Source organism: Dipteris shenzhenensis, chromosome 25, assembly GCF_047967505.1.
Source record: "Dipteris shenzhenensis isolate YYH24624 ecotype China chromosome 25, Dip_SZ_1.0, whole genome shotgun sequence".
Classification (NCBI taxonomy): domain Eukaryota; kingdom Viridiplantae; phylum Streptophyta; class Polypodiopsida; order Gleicheniales; family Dipteridaceae; genus Dipteris; species Dipteris shenzhenensis.
The window spans coordinates 7,152,316-7,170,620 of NC_141620.1; the positions used below are offsets into that span (position 1 = coordinate 7,152,316).

Here is an 18,305-nt window from a genome sequence, read left to right on the forward strand (position 1 = left end):
CGCGCGTCCGTGACTCAATCCAGGATCAGACCTAGCACCTGGGAACGAAACTTGCTCCCATCGGCTCTCCGAGAACTGAACCTCTGGGCCCCTTATATAGACTCGGGCCCCAAGCGCCAAAAATAGCGAAGACCTCTAACTGGTTCGTACCCTTGCCACTCAACCCGAGAATCAAGCCTGCCTAGCTCTAAGCCTCCCCAGGCTACCTGAGCTAGTCTTGTGTACCCAGTACACGTCGGATACCAATCCGTGCACATGACACCGTATGACTGCCCAAAAATTATCGTCTGGCTGTAGTCCGCTGTACCTCTATATCTGTCCTTACCGCTATATCTATCCGTATAGTTTCTGCCATACAGTCCATGCAATTGTTACGGATTTTCTAGTTCGAAGCTCTAGTTTGTCACTTGTTCTACAATTTCCTAGTTCTAGTTCAGCTTCTATTTGTACTTTGCAGGTTGCATTTGCAGATATAGTCAACTCTGTTGACTTTGTGACTGCAAAACTTGCCATAATTTGGGGCTTTTGGGTCTATTGACAAAAATTGCAGTCATAGTGCACTAGTTCAGTGACATTTGGGTATTTTTTGCATTTGCCCTCTTTTGGCTCAGTTGCCCTCTTCAAATAACCAATTTGCCGTCAACTGCTTTTGGTGAGCCTGGAAAGGCCTTGTCCTCTCCATTTTGCACACTTTGGCTCGTCAAAACTTGAGGCTTTTGCTCCCATTGCTTTGGATTGGCCTTTGTGCTATTGGGATTCTCCTTTTTAAGTACCTACAAGCAGATTTGTGCAGATTTTCCCCTTGAAATAGTGGCTAGACAGAGTTTACTTGGCCAGAGTTTTGTTAGATATTGTTTTGCAGGACAGAATTTTGCAGCCAGCCTTTTGCAGTCCAGCATTTGCAGTAACAGACCAGTGCATTGGGCTCAGCTTTCAGGAGCCATTTGGGGCATTGACATTGGCAAACATGTGCTGTCATTTTGGCCTGACATTTGCAGACATTGCTATGAGATTTTTGTGGCCAGCAAGTTCATTGCAGTGATAGCCTTGAGGCTTGGCAATTGCATTTGTGCAAAGCACATTTCTTTATTTGGGAATTCTGCAAAGGCAATGATTCGCTTGGAAGATTTCAGCTTAGGATAAGCTTGATGGCACCAACTATCCCATGTGTTGGTACATGCTGCACCACCTATTGGATGCCAAAAACTGGTATTGTTGTTGTTGTTACAGGAACAGATGTGAGACAAGTGTCTTAGGCATCTGCTGCCACTACTGCTGCTACCGTTGTCACATTTGGATCATCTACCACTGCTGCCGCGGTGCCTCCCACTCATGATTAGATCCGATGGGATGGGAGAGATGCACATGCACATGCTTTGACTGCCGTATAAGTGAAGAGGTTTATTGCCCCCTCCTCCCTCCCCCCCCCTTTCCCCGTGTTCAGTCTTGTAGGACTGCAAAGGCTACATGGGATCAGTTGGCATCTGTTTATCATATCAGGAATGAGGCGAGAGTTGCATTTCCATGCAAACAGTTAGATGGTGTTAAGATGGAAAAAGGGCATAACATGGATGCCTACTTGATTACAATCAAGGACTACAAAGATAAGATCATAAACGTTGATGAGAATGTGCCAGCTCCTCAGGTTGTGTCCACTATGCTAAGTAGCCTTATTAGGGTTTTGCTACGGCATTGAGATTAGTGGCCATGGGTTACCCCAACATTGTACCTTTGCTCATCTTGTCACTTTGCTTTGGCAGGAGGATTAAGGTCATGCAAACCGGCTGCTTCCATTAGTGCAGATCAAGCCTTTGCCATAGATCACAAAGGCAAAGGAAAGGGGGGCAAGAACTTCAGCAAGCCAAACCCTATTGCTGTTATCTCATCTTCTTCTAGCCATGGTGGTGGCAAGAAGAAAAAGAGATGCAACTATTGCAGGAAGTCTGGACATGACATTTTAGAGTGTAGAAGTGCATTGCTTCAGAGAAATAGAAGCAGCAAAAACAAGTACTTTGATGTTATAGATGCTCCTGCTACAGGTAAGAAAAAGCCACGAGGCAACAAATATTGCTTATGATGAATGGGCATTTGTTGTCACAATCCTTCTAAGCATGATGTAGCTTTGTTAGTTATTGATTCTATGTCCAATTGGTACTTTGATAATGGTGCTTGTAAGCAAATTACCACAAAAGATATTTCAGTGCTTGGTTGATGCACCTAAGGGGGGCATAGTTACATGTGCCAATAATGCATCTTATTCCCTGAAGGGATTGGCCAAGTGGAGGTCACGTGACTGTCAAGAGATGCACTCATTCCTTTGAAGTTTTACTGCAATTTCTTAAAGGTTTACATCCTATTGATGCTATGTTCCTGCAGTTTACTTCCTCTTGCATGCTTAACAGCTCCAAATTGCATGTATCATTATCTCTAATTTTGGTGTTCCAATAGCTTGCCTTTTCTCTTTCAATTTTGTACATTGCACCTATCTACTAATGTGAAGATAGAGTCCTCTAGCTACACGGCCTTCCTTTAGTGTGATCAACTCCTTGAACTCCCTCTTTGGAAACCTTTTTCAACCAGTTTCTCTTCCTCTCTTCTCTTGTATTTGGATTATAATCAATGTGTGTGGGATTTTGGGCGAAAGATGTGAACTCATTACCTTGCTCTTGGGTGGACTCATTTCCCCTCTCATTTCCAAAGGATAACTCTCTATCAGGAGGTTCTTGTTTGGAAAGAGGAAGGTAATTCCTTTTGTGGCTTATCATAATCAAGATGTGTATACGTCTCACCTAATGGTTCTCTTTAGTAGTGTTCTATCACAGCTTTCCGCAGAGGGGACCGACAGAGACGAGGGTCACTCTGAACATAGCCTAGACAGTTCAGAGATTGAGGAGATCGCGCTCCTCACCACAGCGCGAGACAGCTTGATATACACAGATACAAGATATTTTCATAGCTCACCAGAGAGCCATCACTGTACCAAGCTTCGGTTTCTAAGCCCCAGCTCCGTGACTGATGTGATTTAGTTTGTACTTGATTGATTATGATCATTATGATTTTGCTAGTATAGATTAGTACTTAGCAAGGGCCCTAGCGTGCCCTTTGCTCCAGCCCACTGAGGCTTGTATGAGTCTACTTTTTTGTGCACTCTGTCCCATAGGCCCGCGAGGCCTCCCACGGACTTTAATACATCTTTCTTTCTTTTTTTCTCCTTAGGCAATGGGGGAAATGGGACAAGTTCATTTTTTTTTCCTCAAGGTGTAAGATGGGATGTGACCACACGAGTGGTCACACCTTATTAGATGTGACATTTCAATTCTTCCTAAGACCTAGGTTAATCCTTAGACCTTAGATACTAGAGTTTCTAAGGTTCCTTGACTCCTCTCCCTACACTTTAATTATTCTAATCCATTTTAAACCCAAGGTAATGACTTATACCTTAAATGTTGCCTCCCTATCTCACTCAATATGACTCCAATTTTAGAGCGGTTTGAATCAATGTTCTTATCTTGACTAATCCCATTGATTAGCATACAATGGGTGAAATACTAAGTACTCATGTCATGACAAACACGGCAGCCTTGGCCCCTTAGAGAGAGCAGGATTGATTTGAGCAGCAAGTGCCGTAGAGTCACGTCAAGTCTTCTAGCCTTCGTCCGTGAAAGATTATGTATCTCGAGATGATACTACATTGTTGTGGAGTTGCCTTGTGGGGCAGGGGGCCCTCTGGATTGTGGTCGAACACAAAGGGGGACTTTACTTTGGGAATGGCAGCATGGTTGACATGGGGATGTCATGCCTATGCGATTGAGATGGTCTCATCAGCGTACATGACGATTGGACAGAAGGCCTTTTAGATTGAAGTGCAAGACTCGATTTGTGCATCCCATTAGCGGCCTATACCCTCACCCAAGAATAGTGTTTGGGAGACGATGTCCAGCATTACTGCTTGGAACATGTTGGTGCCCTATTTGGCAGTTTGGTATGGGAGGCCAACAGGTACCTCCAGTAGCCACCCTTGTTACCATTTGGCCAAGATATCTTCTATACCTTGTGTGCCACATAGAGTGAGGGACAATGGTGGGTTCTCAATCGAACAGTATGTGGGTTTTTGCAAGGCTTGGACTACAGGTGTATTCTACACATTCATGGACTGAGGCATCCGCTGGTTATATAGACCCCCACCCTAGTTATTGTCGCTTACTTCTGAGATCCCTCAGGCAGTCATATGGGTTTTGTAGAAGCAAGACAATAGCCAAGGCTTCCTTTACTTTCTTCCACGATCAACACCACGCAAGGGCATGAGAGTACCCTATGGGGAGAGCATAAGGATTACACTTGGCAAGATGCGAAGTGTTGGAAGGAACTTCTAGGATCAAAGGGGCAAACAAGCGCATTAGAATGCAAGCTTATCATTGAGGCCTGAGGGTGTTCACGTCAGGAGGCCACATCTGGACACCATCCATGTGCCCAAGTTTTAGATCACTCTCTGTTTCTAGGCAAGCTTCTAGATACCAGAAACCTTGCTCTTCACCATCCAATCAAAAGTGGTCACACAAGCTTTTAGACACTGGAGGCCTTCTTCGTCACCCTCCCATCATTTCCATGTGTTGGATACCGGTGAGTTGGAACATGCACGAGCTTCATAATCCTGTAGGTAGCAGCTGCGACACTTGATCTTACGACAAGAGTTGCAAAGAGCCCTTGTTCGATGGTTATTTGACATTCAAATGCTTCAAGAGCATGTTCTCTCTAGAGATTTAGTTCCTGAAAATCAGATGAAGCGGGGGAGTGTGCATCGTGGTAGGCCAATTCCTTGCCTTTAAGCTTTTTGGTGAACTCTTGGGAGATAGGGAGTTCGGATGGGTTTGAGGATTAGGGATGCCAAGGTTGCGATCTTGAACGTTTATACATGTGCATGAGAACATCTTTTTGGTGATAGCTTACCAAGAGTTTGTCAGATATGAACATCTAGATTGTTAGAGGTGACTCCAACAATTTGGAATAGCTATGACAAGGGCTCCCTTCGAAAGGTGTGAGGATTCTAGATGTGCTGACGGGGTGGGGGGTTTGCAATTCAATCCCGAGCTCTCCTATGAGAAACTTTTTGTGAATTGTTTCGATTCTTTTCCAATTTTCTATGGAGAGTCGACGTGCCCAGGGTGGGCATCCATAAAAGACCATTGCTTGAACAAGCATAGTGTATAGGGGCTTCCTCATTCCCCCTTTTCATAGATGTGCTTTCTTCCATTTGTTTTGGAAGCTGTATAAGGCTTGTGACTGCTTGAAGGGGTTAAAGGAAGTTCGCTTGTTCTTGTTTCGATTATTAGGACCTTTTTCTTTGACATCATCTACATAGACGAGCAGGTCAATGAACAGCGAACCCTAGCCTTAGGCGCAACTCTAGGCCCTCGTTACAGTCTCCAACAGCCTCAGCTCCCCCGCCTCAGTTTGACACAGCAGCACCACCCCCACCTCAGTTCGAAGCAGCAGTGCCAATAGCAGCAAACTTAACCCTGAGCTGGGTTGAGACCCCTTGCCCAGGTCGGGGGTTAGTTAGTTTGGGGTCCTGCAGATATGGCCATTATGGAGTGTCCTAGCCTCTCCTCAAAAGCCCCCCCCCCCCCCCCCCCACTCCAGCTAATCGATTACAGTACGCTACAGTTGCAGCTAGGACGCCTTCCCCATATGCACATATATTAAATCGGCCTATCATTGGTCACCATGAACAGATCTTTTATTTACAAGAAGATGTATGTGACTAAAAGATGCAATTGGCAGCTGCCTTCAGTTTTTTGAAAGCGTGGCAAGCATGCAGTCATAGATGAAGTTGCATATAAGGCTTGCCCACTTACTCCTCAACTAGTCTCCACAGTCAAAGACTTCAGAAGTACAAACTATCAAGAAGGAAGTTAGTGTGGACGTTGAGACAAAGGCAAGCAAAACTGCCATTCTAGAAGAGATTAAGGAGCATGAAGCCAGATGTGACAACGCATTGAAGATTCGGACTTCCTGAAAATTGATACAAGGATGAGGACTCTTTTAGGAAGACTTTAGCACGTGTCAAAGCAGCCATGCCCAGCCTTGAATGGAAGGATGATGAGGAGGAGGAGGGAGCAACTAACATCAAACACTCTAATGGACACGCTATCATCACGTTCAAGTCATGTAACTTATGAACCAAGATTCTCCACCAATCATATAAGCTGAAAGGGACAAAGGTATGGATAGTGGAGGCGCTCACACGAGCTCAATTGAAGAACAAAGCGACTGAAGGAAGGATGGAAACTGGGCAGTATACCCGTGAAGGCATAGAATTATTAAAGAATTTAAACCAAAAGACTCTCAGTCTTAAACTGATGTATGGCCGATTATATGTTTCTATATTTTATTAGATGTAGGTACTCTAAATAAATAGAGTCGCTTTTGTACTCTATGGGAGCTGCCATGTGCCGCCCTAAGCTGATGTATTAGTTCGTTATGTGCTGTCCCATAGACCTATTGGTCTTCCATGGACATTAATAGATTTTCTTTCTTTCTTTCTTCCTGTGCTGTCATGCAATCTTCTAATTCTCTATGAATACAGAATAGAGAGTTGCTGAGAGAGGACAACCTTGTTTGACCCCGATGTCACTACTTATAAAATCCTTCTCCTTCGTGCTTGACCCATCTACTAGTGGCTTTTATGAGGACCTTCGCATATAGTCTGAGGATGGCTTCCCTAAGTTTTTGAAGTATTTGCAGCTGTTCAATCTTGTGGTAAACTGTGTCAAAGGCTTTTTTAAAGTCCGCAAAAAAGCAGTAAATTGTTTTCCTCTCGTTCTTGACTCCCTTTGTTGCAGCTCATATTGTGACCAAGTGGTCTATTGTTGAATGCTTGGGCATAAAACCTGCTTGAAATGGTGCTCTTATTACTTGCTCTTCTGCCATTTGCTAATTTTCTGCTCAAGTATATTACCATACAGTTTTGCCATTAAATTACTTACCATGATTGTTTTGTAATTGTTTTCTGTCCTGGTTATGGATCGGCACAATTCTATTGAGTTGCCACCACGTGGAAAATTCCTCTTCCAAAGTTTTATCTATTAGCATGGTTAGTATCTCTTTGTTTTACCTCCTCCTCATTTCAGCATCTCTGCTACAAGGCCTTGTGAGTCCATTTCTTCAGCCCCTTCTCCACAGAATTTTACTTTTTTACTTGATTATATCATTTGTTGCCTTGATGGTGAAGTGCTGGCCGGTTTTTTCTTCCCCTCTTTTATAGAGGTCATTGACAAACTTTATCACGTCTTCCCAAGCCGCTTTCCCCAATTTTATTGTTTCCCTGTAGCTTTTGGAAGGACTTTCTTGGGTTTCTCAGAATGTTTGGAGTATTTTCTGTTAAGAATCTTCTCTTCATCTTTTCCCCTTCTTTGTTACGAGCTGCTTGTATTCTCTTTTACTTGTTGCTTTTCCTGCTGTGTTTACTGTTATCCATGATTTCGCAGCTGTTTTACATTCGTCCTCATACCAACTGTTGTGAGACAATTCTTCACTTCTTCCTTTGCTCTTCCCTCTCATTCACAGAAAATTAGTATTAAAAGGAATCTATTCGTACCACTTGTTGAAGCTTTGCATCTTTTCAAGACCTAAGGTAGGTTGTAAGGACTCTCAGGCAAAATACTCTCTGTAATTTATGGAAGGAGGAGAGTGCCGTTATTGCTGTGAAATCTTAGGAATAGCAGGGATGCATTGAGTTGTGTTCTTCCTCTCATGTGATTTTCTTGAGTGTATTTTATGTCTTAGTGTGTATTGAAACCTTCCCCCAAGGGGAGACATCATGTCCAATTAAGACGAAAATTTTTCTTCTTTGCACACATGCATCAAGTTTTTTTTGACATGACAAAAGCATGATATTGTTGTTCACATTCAAGAAGTTGTTTGATGGCGTCGTTAATGAAACTATGTGTAGGTTAGAAAGTTCAACTTTATAATAGCAAGTGTCTAGCTGGTTTTCCATGAACTTAATTACAATTTACTGCACATGATGGTGAACATTTTAGGTGCCATCTGTGTCTTGGTGTTGTCTCAATTTCATTTATGCCGTGTTTACCAAATTTGTTTATGCACTTCATATTGTGCATCAAAGGTCTTATTGATATCAAAATTGTTCGACAGGGTATTATTGGATTTGTGAATGGTCTAAAGGGACTCCATGGAGCGGGCATAAGCTCTTCAGCTGCTGTATGTCCTCACCTCCAATTATTTCTTTAAAATATTTAAACCGACTTCAAAAAGCTACTCAGGGATGGGTTATACAAGAGCTATTCAGCCTGTAATCAATCAAGCATCTGCAAATTTGTCACAGGGGGCATTCTATGGTTACTGTAGAGTGAAAAAATGTTTGAAAGCTTGACCAATGCTTGTGTTCCATTAAAGTAGCTCAGCAAGAACATCCTTAGGATAGCCATTTACACCTTTTTAGTTTGAGGGAAATTACACTGGATCTTGATCTTAGTTTTTCATCAAGAAATTTAGCAGTGCGCTTTTGCAACCTCTGAAAGTGCTATTAAATTGTTTTTTAGAGTAGTCCCCTTACAAATTATCCATAAACAAAATTCACCTTGGTTTCTAGAAGATATCAATTTGCTCTTCATCTTGAAAATTACTCAAAGGAATGGTCAAAGAAAGCCAAGCAAGATCGCCTCAAGTAATGAACAAAGCGGAAGAAGAGAACCACCCCATAAGACTGACAATCCCTGGCCAAATAATTGTGGCCTTTTTTTTTTTTTTTTTTTGCACTTGTTCTATCTGTCCCTTCAGCCAACCGAAATTGTATACCTGGTGATTTTTGTGCCTTGGGATAATCAAAAAAACAAGTTTGATTGGCAACTGCTGCTGCTCCCCGCTCCTCCTGCTCCCCTCCTCACTGCTCTCCTCGCTCCCTGCTGCTGCTGCTCCCCCGCTCCCTGCTGCTCCTCCTGCTCCCCCCCTCGCTGCCCCCTCCCTTCCCTCCTGCTGCTCCTCCTCTCCCCGCTCCCTGCTGCCTCTCTCCCCGCTCCCTGCTGCTTGCCCCCTCCCTTCCCTCCTCACTGCCCCTCCTACCTGCCCTCTCCCCCGCACTGCCCCTTCCCCTGCGCTGCAGCCTCCCCCCCCTGGGCTGCAGCCTCCTCCCCCCCCCGCGCCCGCTGCTGCCCTGCGCTGCAGCCTGCTGCTCCCCCCCCGCACCCGCTGCTGCTCTCCCCCCGCTGCAGCCTGCTGCTCCCCCCCCCGCTCCTGCTGCTGCTTTCCCCCCGCTGCAGCCTGCTGCTGCTTCTCCTCCCCTCTCCTTCCCCTCTCCTCTACTCCTCTTCTCCCCCTCTCCTCCACTCCTCCTCTCCCCTATCTTCCCCTCCTCTTCCCTCCTCCCTTCTTCATCACCCTCTCCTTCTTCTGGATTACCCCTATTCTCCTATAGGGGTCTCCTGGGATTCAGGAAAGCGGACGGAGTTTTTATTTTTTGTGTTTGAATCGGCCAACACACCTCGATTGACGAATGGGTTCCCATTCAGTCAATCCGTCTCCGCTCACACCGGCCACGAGAACTGTCACTTTTCCAAAAGACGAGCTACAGCAGTTGCAAAAGGATTTCGAACATGAGTGTTCCACGACTCTCTTCGCACGCATTCATGGCTCACACCCCTCCAGGTTACAAGCTAGAGATTGGATGCTGTCGGCGCTTCCTCAGGACCTCGCCCCCCACCTCAAGGATGTTCGTTTGTTGGGACGGGGTTTCTTTCAGGTGTGCCTAGATTCCCCGGACATCACGAGAGACCTGCTACAGGCCGGGTTTCTACTTCTAGGCTACAGGAGGATCTTTTTGTTTCCTTTCCAACTGGGATTTGACCCAGTTGAAGAGGACAAGCAGGGAGTTTCTGTTTTCATCAGGTTCCCTGGTCTTCCCTCAGTTTATCACCGGCTTCTTTCAGTTATTGGCGAGAGGTTTGGTGTGGTGGTAGAGATCCCCCCTCTCCCTAGCGAGCCCTCTTCAGCTGCTGAGGCGGTCAGGATGGACGGGGTTCCCAGGGTTAGGGTCATTGTCCAGGACCCCAATATTTCAGATGACCACATCATGCTACAGCGACCCGATGGGTCTTTCTTCCGCCAGAGATTTGAGGTTGCAGGTTGGCAAAACCAATGCAGGATTTGCAGATCCTCGGGGCACTTTGCCAGAGATTGCCCAAAGAAGAAAAAGAGGCCCACAAAGCAACCAGCTCGTACTAGCTTAGGACAGAGAGATGGAGCAGGACATACCGCTCCACAGACACGGCCTCAGACACGGGCTCCCCCCTCTCTTAGGGCTACTCGAGTCCCTTCGGCACCCCACGCCACCTCTGGCCCATGGTGGGCTCCGGTCGCGGCTAGGCCCTCTACTCTAGTTCACTCCTCCACCTCTTCGGAGGCTACCCCCTTGGAGCCTCAAGAGGAGACTACTGTTCAGGAGCCTTGTTCGATTCCACCCTTGGATCAGGCTGTACATTCCTCAGCAGCGCAGGTTGTTGGCACCTCGTCTGCACCACTTTTTGATCAGGATCCAGTACAGGTGCCTCCCTCTTTGGACAGAGGGAAGGGGGTTTTACATTCTCTTCCTGCTTTGGTAGGAATCCTTCATACCCCCTCCCCAGGACTGGCTCAACGGAACTCTTTTTTTGCTTTGGAGGACCTCTCTAGCCTCCCAGATGATGATTTTGTACCCTCTTCTTTTGGAGAGCCAGTTATCGGCTTCCCTATTGAGAGATCCTTCTCTCTCTCACCTGTGGACTTTCCTCCCCTCGGATCTCGTGTGTATGGCAGGAGGTCTGCTTCGGTAGAGGCTTCTGTTTCCGCCACCAGGTCGGGTAAGGTATTCCAACCCACTTCGTCCCGCCGATGAGGATAGCCAGTTGGAATATACAGGGATTGGGCGGCATCCCTCATCGTTGTCGCAGACAGCTGATCAGGAATCAGCTCCATCCAGGTGTTTCAGGTGGTTCCCTAGACATTCTTTTTCTTCAGGAACACAAACTGGATATCAGAGATTGCTCTAAGTCAGGTAAGCTGCTCTCAGGCCAGACTTTTTGGCTTCCTGCCTTGGGAACCAAAGGAGGTACATGCATTTCAGTTTCAGACTCTGTTCTCCCTGTGGTCATTGGACACGGTACCATAACGCCCTCCAGGGCCCAGTGGGTTTTACTTCTGATTGACGGACGTAAGGTTGGTTTCCTCAACCTTTATGCTCCGAACAATAGAGGGGACCGTGTTTTGTTTTGGAAAGAGTTGCTCTCGTGGGCTGACATTGCGGATTCATGGATTATTGGAGGTGACTTCAACATGGTTGAGGCACCTTCGGATAAGAAAGGGGGTAGAGAAGGTGGTATCCACTCCCTTGAGAGAGCAGCCTGGGATGCCTTCTTGTTCAGGTTCAGTGGCAGAGATGTTTGGTCAGATGATGCATTTCTTGTTCAAACTCAGTCACTTTTGTTTTCATGGTCGAACCATAGGGTGCAGATGCCTATCCATGCTCGGACTGACAAATTCTATGTGGGTGACTGGGCTCTTGATAGAGGGGGGACAGTTTGCATTGCACCCGGTGTTTCCACTTCAGACCATTTTTTGGTAATTTTGTCCATTTCAGAGCCTCATCTGAGAGGATGGTCTCACAGTATCAGGATCCCATACGCCTTATACACGGATGAGACTCTCACAGAGGCAGTGTTGGAGATCATGGTTTCTCATATGCAGGGGGGGGTGGCCGGTCCTTCACATGTGGTCACAGCACTTGACAGTATCAGCGACTTCTATCACTCAGTTGCTAGTGCTCGGCGAGGTGAGGTACTCAGGCGAGAGATCGGTATCCGGCGGCAGTTGGTAGCCCTTCAGAGGGAGGAGCAGAAACGACCTTCAGATGCTTGGATACAGGAGCGCCTTGCTGCGGCAAGGGCTCACTTGCAGACCTTGCTTGATCAGAGAGCAGAGTATGCCTTCCATGCACGGGAGTCCTTTTGGATACAGATGGGAGGGAGAGTCAATAAACACTTTTTCTCTACACTTGGCCCCAGACATAGTAGAGAGAGTGTCAGGCAGCTTATTGACTCTGACGGCGTTTTGCAGTCCCATCCGGAGACCGTCATGCATTTAGCGACAGATTTTTATACCTTCCTTCTTTTCGCAGATCCGAACTCACAGGCCAGAGAGGTGGCTAGAGATGAAGTTTGGCAGAGTTTACCTGTGTTGGTCACCCCAGAGATGTTATGCTCACTTGATGCACGCTTTACCAACACAGAATTCAAGACTGCTCTTTCTGCCCTTCATAAGGGCAAGTGCCCTGGTTCCGATGGTCTTACTCCCTCTTTTTTAACAGCCTTTTGGGATATGATAGGTGATCATATTACTTCAGCCCTGCAGGGCATTTGGGACTCGGGTGAGATGCCTGACTCACTGACCGAGGGACTCATTCACCTTATCCCGAAAGGTGGCAATAGGAATTTTGTATCCCCATCACTCTTTTGGGCACTCTTTACAAAATCCTTGCCAAGGCGATCAGCATCCGACTACAGCCCCTTCTTCCAGATCTCATCCATGATACTCAGACAGGCTTTGTGCATGGCAGGAGCATTTTTGATAATATCTTTTTCTTTTAGGAAGCCACAGAGTGGGCTATGCAGAGTGGACAGAGGCTAGTAGTTTTACTCTTGGACTTCGAGAAAGCCTATGAGAGAGTAGATTGGGGTTTTCTTGAGGGCACTCTTCTACGGTTTGGATTTTCAGATGCTTGGATCAGAGGGGTGGCCTCCCTTTACAGATCAGCCCACAGCCAGGTTTTGATTGGATGGGTAAGGGGTGACAGGTTTTAGATTTCCAGATCAGTTCGTCAGGGATGCCCTTTAGCCCCCTTCCTCTTTCTTTTTGTGGCAGAAGCTATGAGTATCTTCCTTAGATCTCAGGCTGAGCTTTTTGGGCTGAGACTGCCCTTGAGACAGGAGCAGGAGCTTTTTGACTGTGAGTTGGCTGATGACACTGTTATTTTTATTCAGGCCTCCTTGCAGTCACTTGATTCTTTCCGGACAGCCTTGGATATTTTTTGCTCAACTGCGGGGGCACACATTAACTGGCATAAATCCTTTGGCTTTTGGATCAGTGATGAGGACACTCCAGGCTGGGGAGTTGACATTGGTTTTTCCTGGATTCAGAGGGGTGTTCCTATGAGGTATTTGGGATGCCAGGTAGGATTGGACATCTCTCCAGCACAGCAGTTTGCCCCAGTACTAGAAAGTATAAGGAAAAAGCTCATTTTTTGGAGCTCTGCCAAACTCGACCTTGCATCTAGAGTTGTGGTAGTGAACCAAGTGCTCTTGGCCACCTCCTGGTTCGTGTGTTCTTGCTGGTGCCGGTCTAGGGATTGCATCACTCAGCTCATCAGAACAGTCATGAATTTTTTATGGAGTGGACTTGATGGCACAACAGATGTTACAGCAAGGGTGGCCTGGGAGACTATTATTCTCACTACATGTGAAGGGGGCCTTAATGTCATTGACTCGAACTTGCAGTGTAGGGCTTTGCTTTGTAAGGTGGTGGTGAGGGGAGTCATGCCTGGGCAGGAACCTTGGAAGGATTTCTTTTTTGGACGCATTCAGGCTTGCACACCAACCTTGGGAGATGATTGGGTGGACAGCCCTCGATGGATTTTCACATAAGCCCCTCTCAGATCTCCTACCTCTCCTCTCATGACTGCCATCCTGAAAGCTTGGGGGAGCTTCAGGAACACTCTTCGAAGGATTCCACCTTCTACCGTCGAAGAGATTGATAGGCAGCCGATCATTTGGAATGATAGTATTCTTGACGAGCATGCCAGACCATTGGGCACTTCCCATTACATGCAGTGGTCTAAATGGGAGAGAGGCCCCGCCTACACATTAGGCACTTGGAAATCTTTTATTAGGCTACCTGTGGATCAGAGACTGCAGTCCGTGAGTCACCTCAGAGGGGTAGCACGCAGGATTCAACAGATAGATGCAGCCATCCCGGTGGAATGGACAGTTGAGCTGCCTATTACTTCCACCACTTGGATGGGGGCTTTTTTGAGGACATCAGTTCCTTTACAGGTGATCGCTCTCCGAGGTCTCGAGGAAGATGCACTGGTCTTTGATGTTGGGGATGGAGGTTTACTTTCTACATCCAAGGATGGCATTCTTCTTGAGGTTGCCTTTCAGCCTGTCAGGATTGCTGGTTTTGTGGACCTTGGAGCGGGCTTGCAGTGGTACTTAGACCCCGACCCTCTGCTCTTGGCCTTGGGATCCTGGAGGTTGTGGTTATATGGAGGTGCACCTATCAGGTGCTTGCAGTGGGACCCAGGAGAGTGGGAATGGATAGATCATGGGCACCGAGAGAGGGGGATTCCACGGTTGGTAATGCCAAGAGGTTTCAGCTGAACAGTAGGGGTTGGATTCCCTCCAGAGCCCCCCATTGGGAAAGCTTCTTCATCACCGCAGACTTGCGTAGAAATTTCTGGAGGAGGCTCTGGAAATCCCTCAGAAATAGAAAGATCACTCTTTTCTTTTGGCTTTCTATTCATGGAGGGATTGCAGTGAACCTGTGGAGATCACGATTTGGGGCTGATCCCACTTGTCCTCGATGCCATTCTGCAGAGGAGTCAGTGCGACATTGCCTTTGGGACTACAGTCAGGCGAGGACTATTTGGAAAGGGGTTGCTCGGATACTCAGCATCTTTCACACTTCCCCTTTCTTCATGACTTGGGGCTCAGTCGCATGGTTATCTCTTACCGGGCCCCAGGTGTTTTATGAGGGTGAGCCTTCTTCTTGGGCACTCTCGGTCCGCCGGCAGGTGATAGAGCCCTGCTCTCTACAGGATGTACCACTTACTCCCTTCAGAGCTTCTCATGTTTCAGTGGACACCTCTTGGGAGATCTAGCATTTCCTCTTGGCACATTTGGAGAGCCAGATGTACTGAGGCCTTGGATGGCACCCAGATACACCCACTACAGGTGTTCACGGGTATTTGTTCTGACACGGTTCACACTTTGATAGCCATATGGGCTAGCATGGAGGGCCCTTCACGGGCAGCCTCTTCTAGAAGGACTATATTTCTTCGAGTTTGGAGAGGTTCTCCCTTTTTCTCGGAGGTTTCTACCGGATTGAGATGGCACTATCAGCCTCAATCCTTTCTTTTTGGCTCTTGAGCTTTTCGTGCATTGCATGATGTATCCCGTATGGAGCTTGCTCTAACGGTTTTTCTTTAATACTTAATAGAAGTCTCTTTTTGCCAAAAAAAAAATAAAAAATTGTGGCCTGTCTGCACTCCCAGAGGCAGTGCTAGATAGCTGACAGTACAATCGGCCTGCTGGTCGAGTCAAAGGCATTGACTGAGTCTGCAGACTTGTCATGGATCTGATTGGCTGGTTGGCTGAACCTGGTCAGCCAGTTTTTGGGTGGAAGGCTCTTCCCTCTGTTTGTACAGGCTCTTCCCTGTGAAAGGAAGGCTCTTCCCTCAGTTTGTGCATTGCAATGAACCCCTCTTCACCAAAGCAAGCAAGAGCATACACAGGCAGGAACAACCTTCCTCTTCTCTCTGTCTTTTGTTGGCCACACCTAGCTGTGTTTCACCTAGCCCTCCCCAAGTGCTCATTTTTTAGCTGATGTTCTCCCACATCAGTGGATAAATAGACTGAGAAGTTCTTTTTGCTGTTATATCTCCTGCATATTTTGTTATTGTGGGTTCATTTATGGTGTATTGTTGGTGTGTTTTGGAGAGAGTTCCCATTCAATTTCCACTGCGAATAGGTGCTACAGCAAGAACTTCACCTTTGACATGATATCGGTCCCTCGTCTACTTTTCTTGTGAGGCACGGAAGGAAGGAGACCCTCACGAGAAAGAGGCACTCTGTTTCAGCAATGTACATCACTTGACATTTTCTGAAGAAGTATTCTTCCCATCACAGATTACCAATCCCAAGCTTTGGGAATTCAGGAAAGATTGATGATACAAATTACCCACTCTAGAAGATGAAGATCCGGAGCTTCATTGTGGTGAGGGTGATTTAGGAGATAATGACAGAAGTAGAGCAGAGGCCCTAGGACATAACGAATGCATAGTTACTACCAAACGCGTTTGATTGATTTACCAAACGTTTGGAAACATTTGAAAAAAAGGCGTTTGGAAACTTCAATCAAACTTTGCTCTGCATGCACAAGTTTGAAAATTTTCAAACATTTGAAAAGAAATCTTAAACTTGAAAATCTAGACTAAGAACGTGAGCTGCTGCTCCTCCCCGTGAGCTACTGCCCCCCCCTCTCCCTCTCCCTCTCCCTCTCTCAGCCAGCCCCCTCTCCCTCGCTGCCCCCCCTCTCCCCCCCTCGCTGCTCCTCCTCTCCCTCCCCTCTCCCTCCTCCCTCACCCTCCCTCTCCCCTTCCTCCTCCCGCCCTCCCTCTCCCCCCCCCCTACCCCCTCCCTCTGCCTCCCCGCCCAACCTCTCCCCCACCCGTCAGCCCCCCCCACTGCCCCCCTCCCCGCTGCCCCTTTCTCCTCTCCCCTCCCCCGCTGCCCCCCTCCCCGCTGCCCCCTTCTCCTCCGCCCTCCCTCTCCCCCGCCAGCCCCCCCGCCCCCTTCTCCTCCCCCGCCCCCCTCCCTCGCCCTCCCTCTCCCCCCCCGCTGCTCTCCCCCTCCCCGCTGCCCCCTTCTCCTCCGCCCTCCCTCTCCCCCGCCAGCCCCCCTGCCGCCTTCTCCTCCCCCGCCCCCCTCCCTCCCCCACGCTCTCCCCCCCCCCGCTGCTCCCCCCCCCCCCCCCCCCCCCCGAAAAAGAAAAAGAAAAGAAAAGAAAAGAAAAAAACCTCCTCCCTCTCCCTCCCGGCCCCCTTCCTTCCTATCTCAGCTCCCCACGCCTCCCCCTCAGCCTACCTCCGTCTCCCCTCTCTTTCTCCTTCTTCCTGCTCCTCTCTTTCCCTTCCAATCCCCTCTCTCCTACCCTCTCTTTCTCCTTCTTCCTGCGCCCGCGTTCAGGGCGTCGTGGGCAGTAGTTTCACGGACGGAGCTTTTTCAGCGTTGGAATCGGCCTTTTCACATCGATTGGCGAATGGATCCCCATTCAGCCAATCTCCGTCCACCTCCACCGGCCGCGAGAACCGTCATATTTTTAGAAGACGAGCTGCAGCAGCTCAAGAAAGATGTGGAATTAGAGGGCTCCACATCACTTTTCGCCCGCATCTTTGGGTCACACCCTTCCAGATCACAGGCTAGGGACTGGATGCTGGCGGCGTTACCAGGAGACCTCACCCCTCACCTCAGGGATATTCGACTTTTGGGACGTGGATTCTTCCAAGTGGTTTTCGACTCCCACGAGTCCACAACCCTTGTTCTCAAAGCTAATCCTTTGGGTTCGAGGAGGATCTTTCTTTTGCCCTACACCTTGGGCTTTGATCCGGTCGAGGAGGACAGGCAGGTCACATCACTGTTCATTAGGTTTCCTGGTCTTCCTCAGGTCTACCATCGAGTGCTTGCCACTATCGGAGCCACATTCGGAGTGGTCACGGAGATCCCCTCCCTTCCTGGCATGCCTTCTTCCTTGGCAGAGGCAGTCAGTGCAGACGGGGTGCCTCGTGTTAGGGTCATTGTCTCTGACCCTAACATCTCAGATGACCACATTATGCTTTAGCGTCCAGACGGCTCTCTCTTTCGACAGAGAGTCGAGATTTCAGGTAGACAGGACCAGTGCAGGATTTGCAGGGCCCTTGGGCACTTTGCTAGAGACTACCCAAGGAAGAGAAAAAGACCCAAGAGGTCTTCTGGTGCGGCTCCTTCACGTACTACCACGACTGCACCTCCCTAGCACCCTGTACCACGCACTCCAGGACCACCAAGAGCAACAGGGCGCCTTGCTTCGTGCACCCCAGGACCACCAGGGGCAGCAGGGCGCCCAATGCCCGCAGCACACCCAGTACCACGATGGAGAGCTATCAGAGCGGCTCCCTTACCTCAGGAGGAGACTTTTGATCCTGTTCAAACAGACGCCTTCCAGACTCCAAAGGTGGATGTTGCTACAGCCCCAGACACTACAGTTCCACATCAGGAGGGGCCTTTAGATCCACCAGCCCCAGTCACTTTGGTCTCTGACCCCTTGGTTTCTGACCACGAAGGGACTATAGGTACTTCTTCCCCGCAGACTGTTCCTGCCACAGTCAGGACAACCGAGAAAGTGTAGGCGCAGATGAGGGCTCCTGATTCCTCTTCACCACAGCCACAGGCCTCCTCATCCCCCAGCTTCAATTATGCTGATAGAGGCCTGGCAGGTCCTCC

The 18,305-nt window shown here is 48.1% G+C and overlaps 1 protein-coding gene across 5 annotated transcripts in view; it reads left to right on the plus strand.

The window, feature by feature from the left end:
• GALAK (galacturonic acid kinase) overlaps nucleotides 1-18,305 on the plus strand; it is a 210,749-nt gene that overhangs the window by 89,019 nt on the left and 103,425 nt on the right. For all 5 annotated transcript variants that reach the window (XM_087396316.1, XM_087396315.1, XM_087396313.1 and 2 more), the window contains one exon: nucleotides 8,158-8,223. In XM_087396316.1, the coding sequence (XP_087252442.1) occupies nucleotides 8,158-8,223 (66 nt within the window). The remainder of the gene's footprint in view (nucleotides 1-8,157; nucleotides 8,224-18,305) is intronic.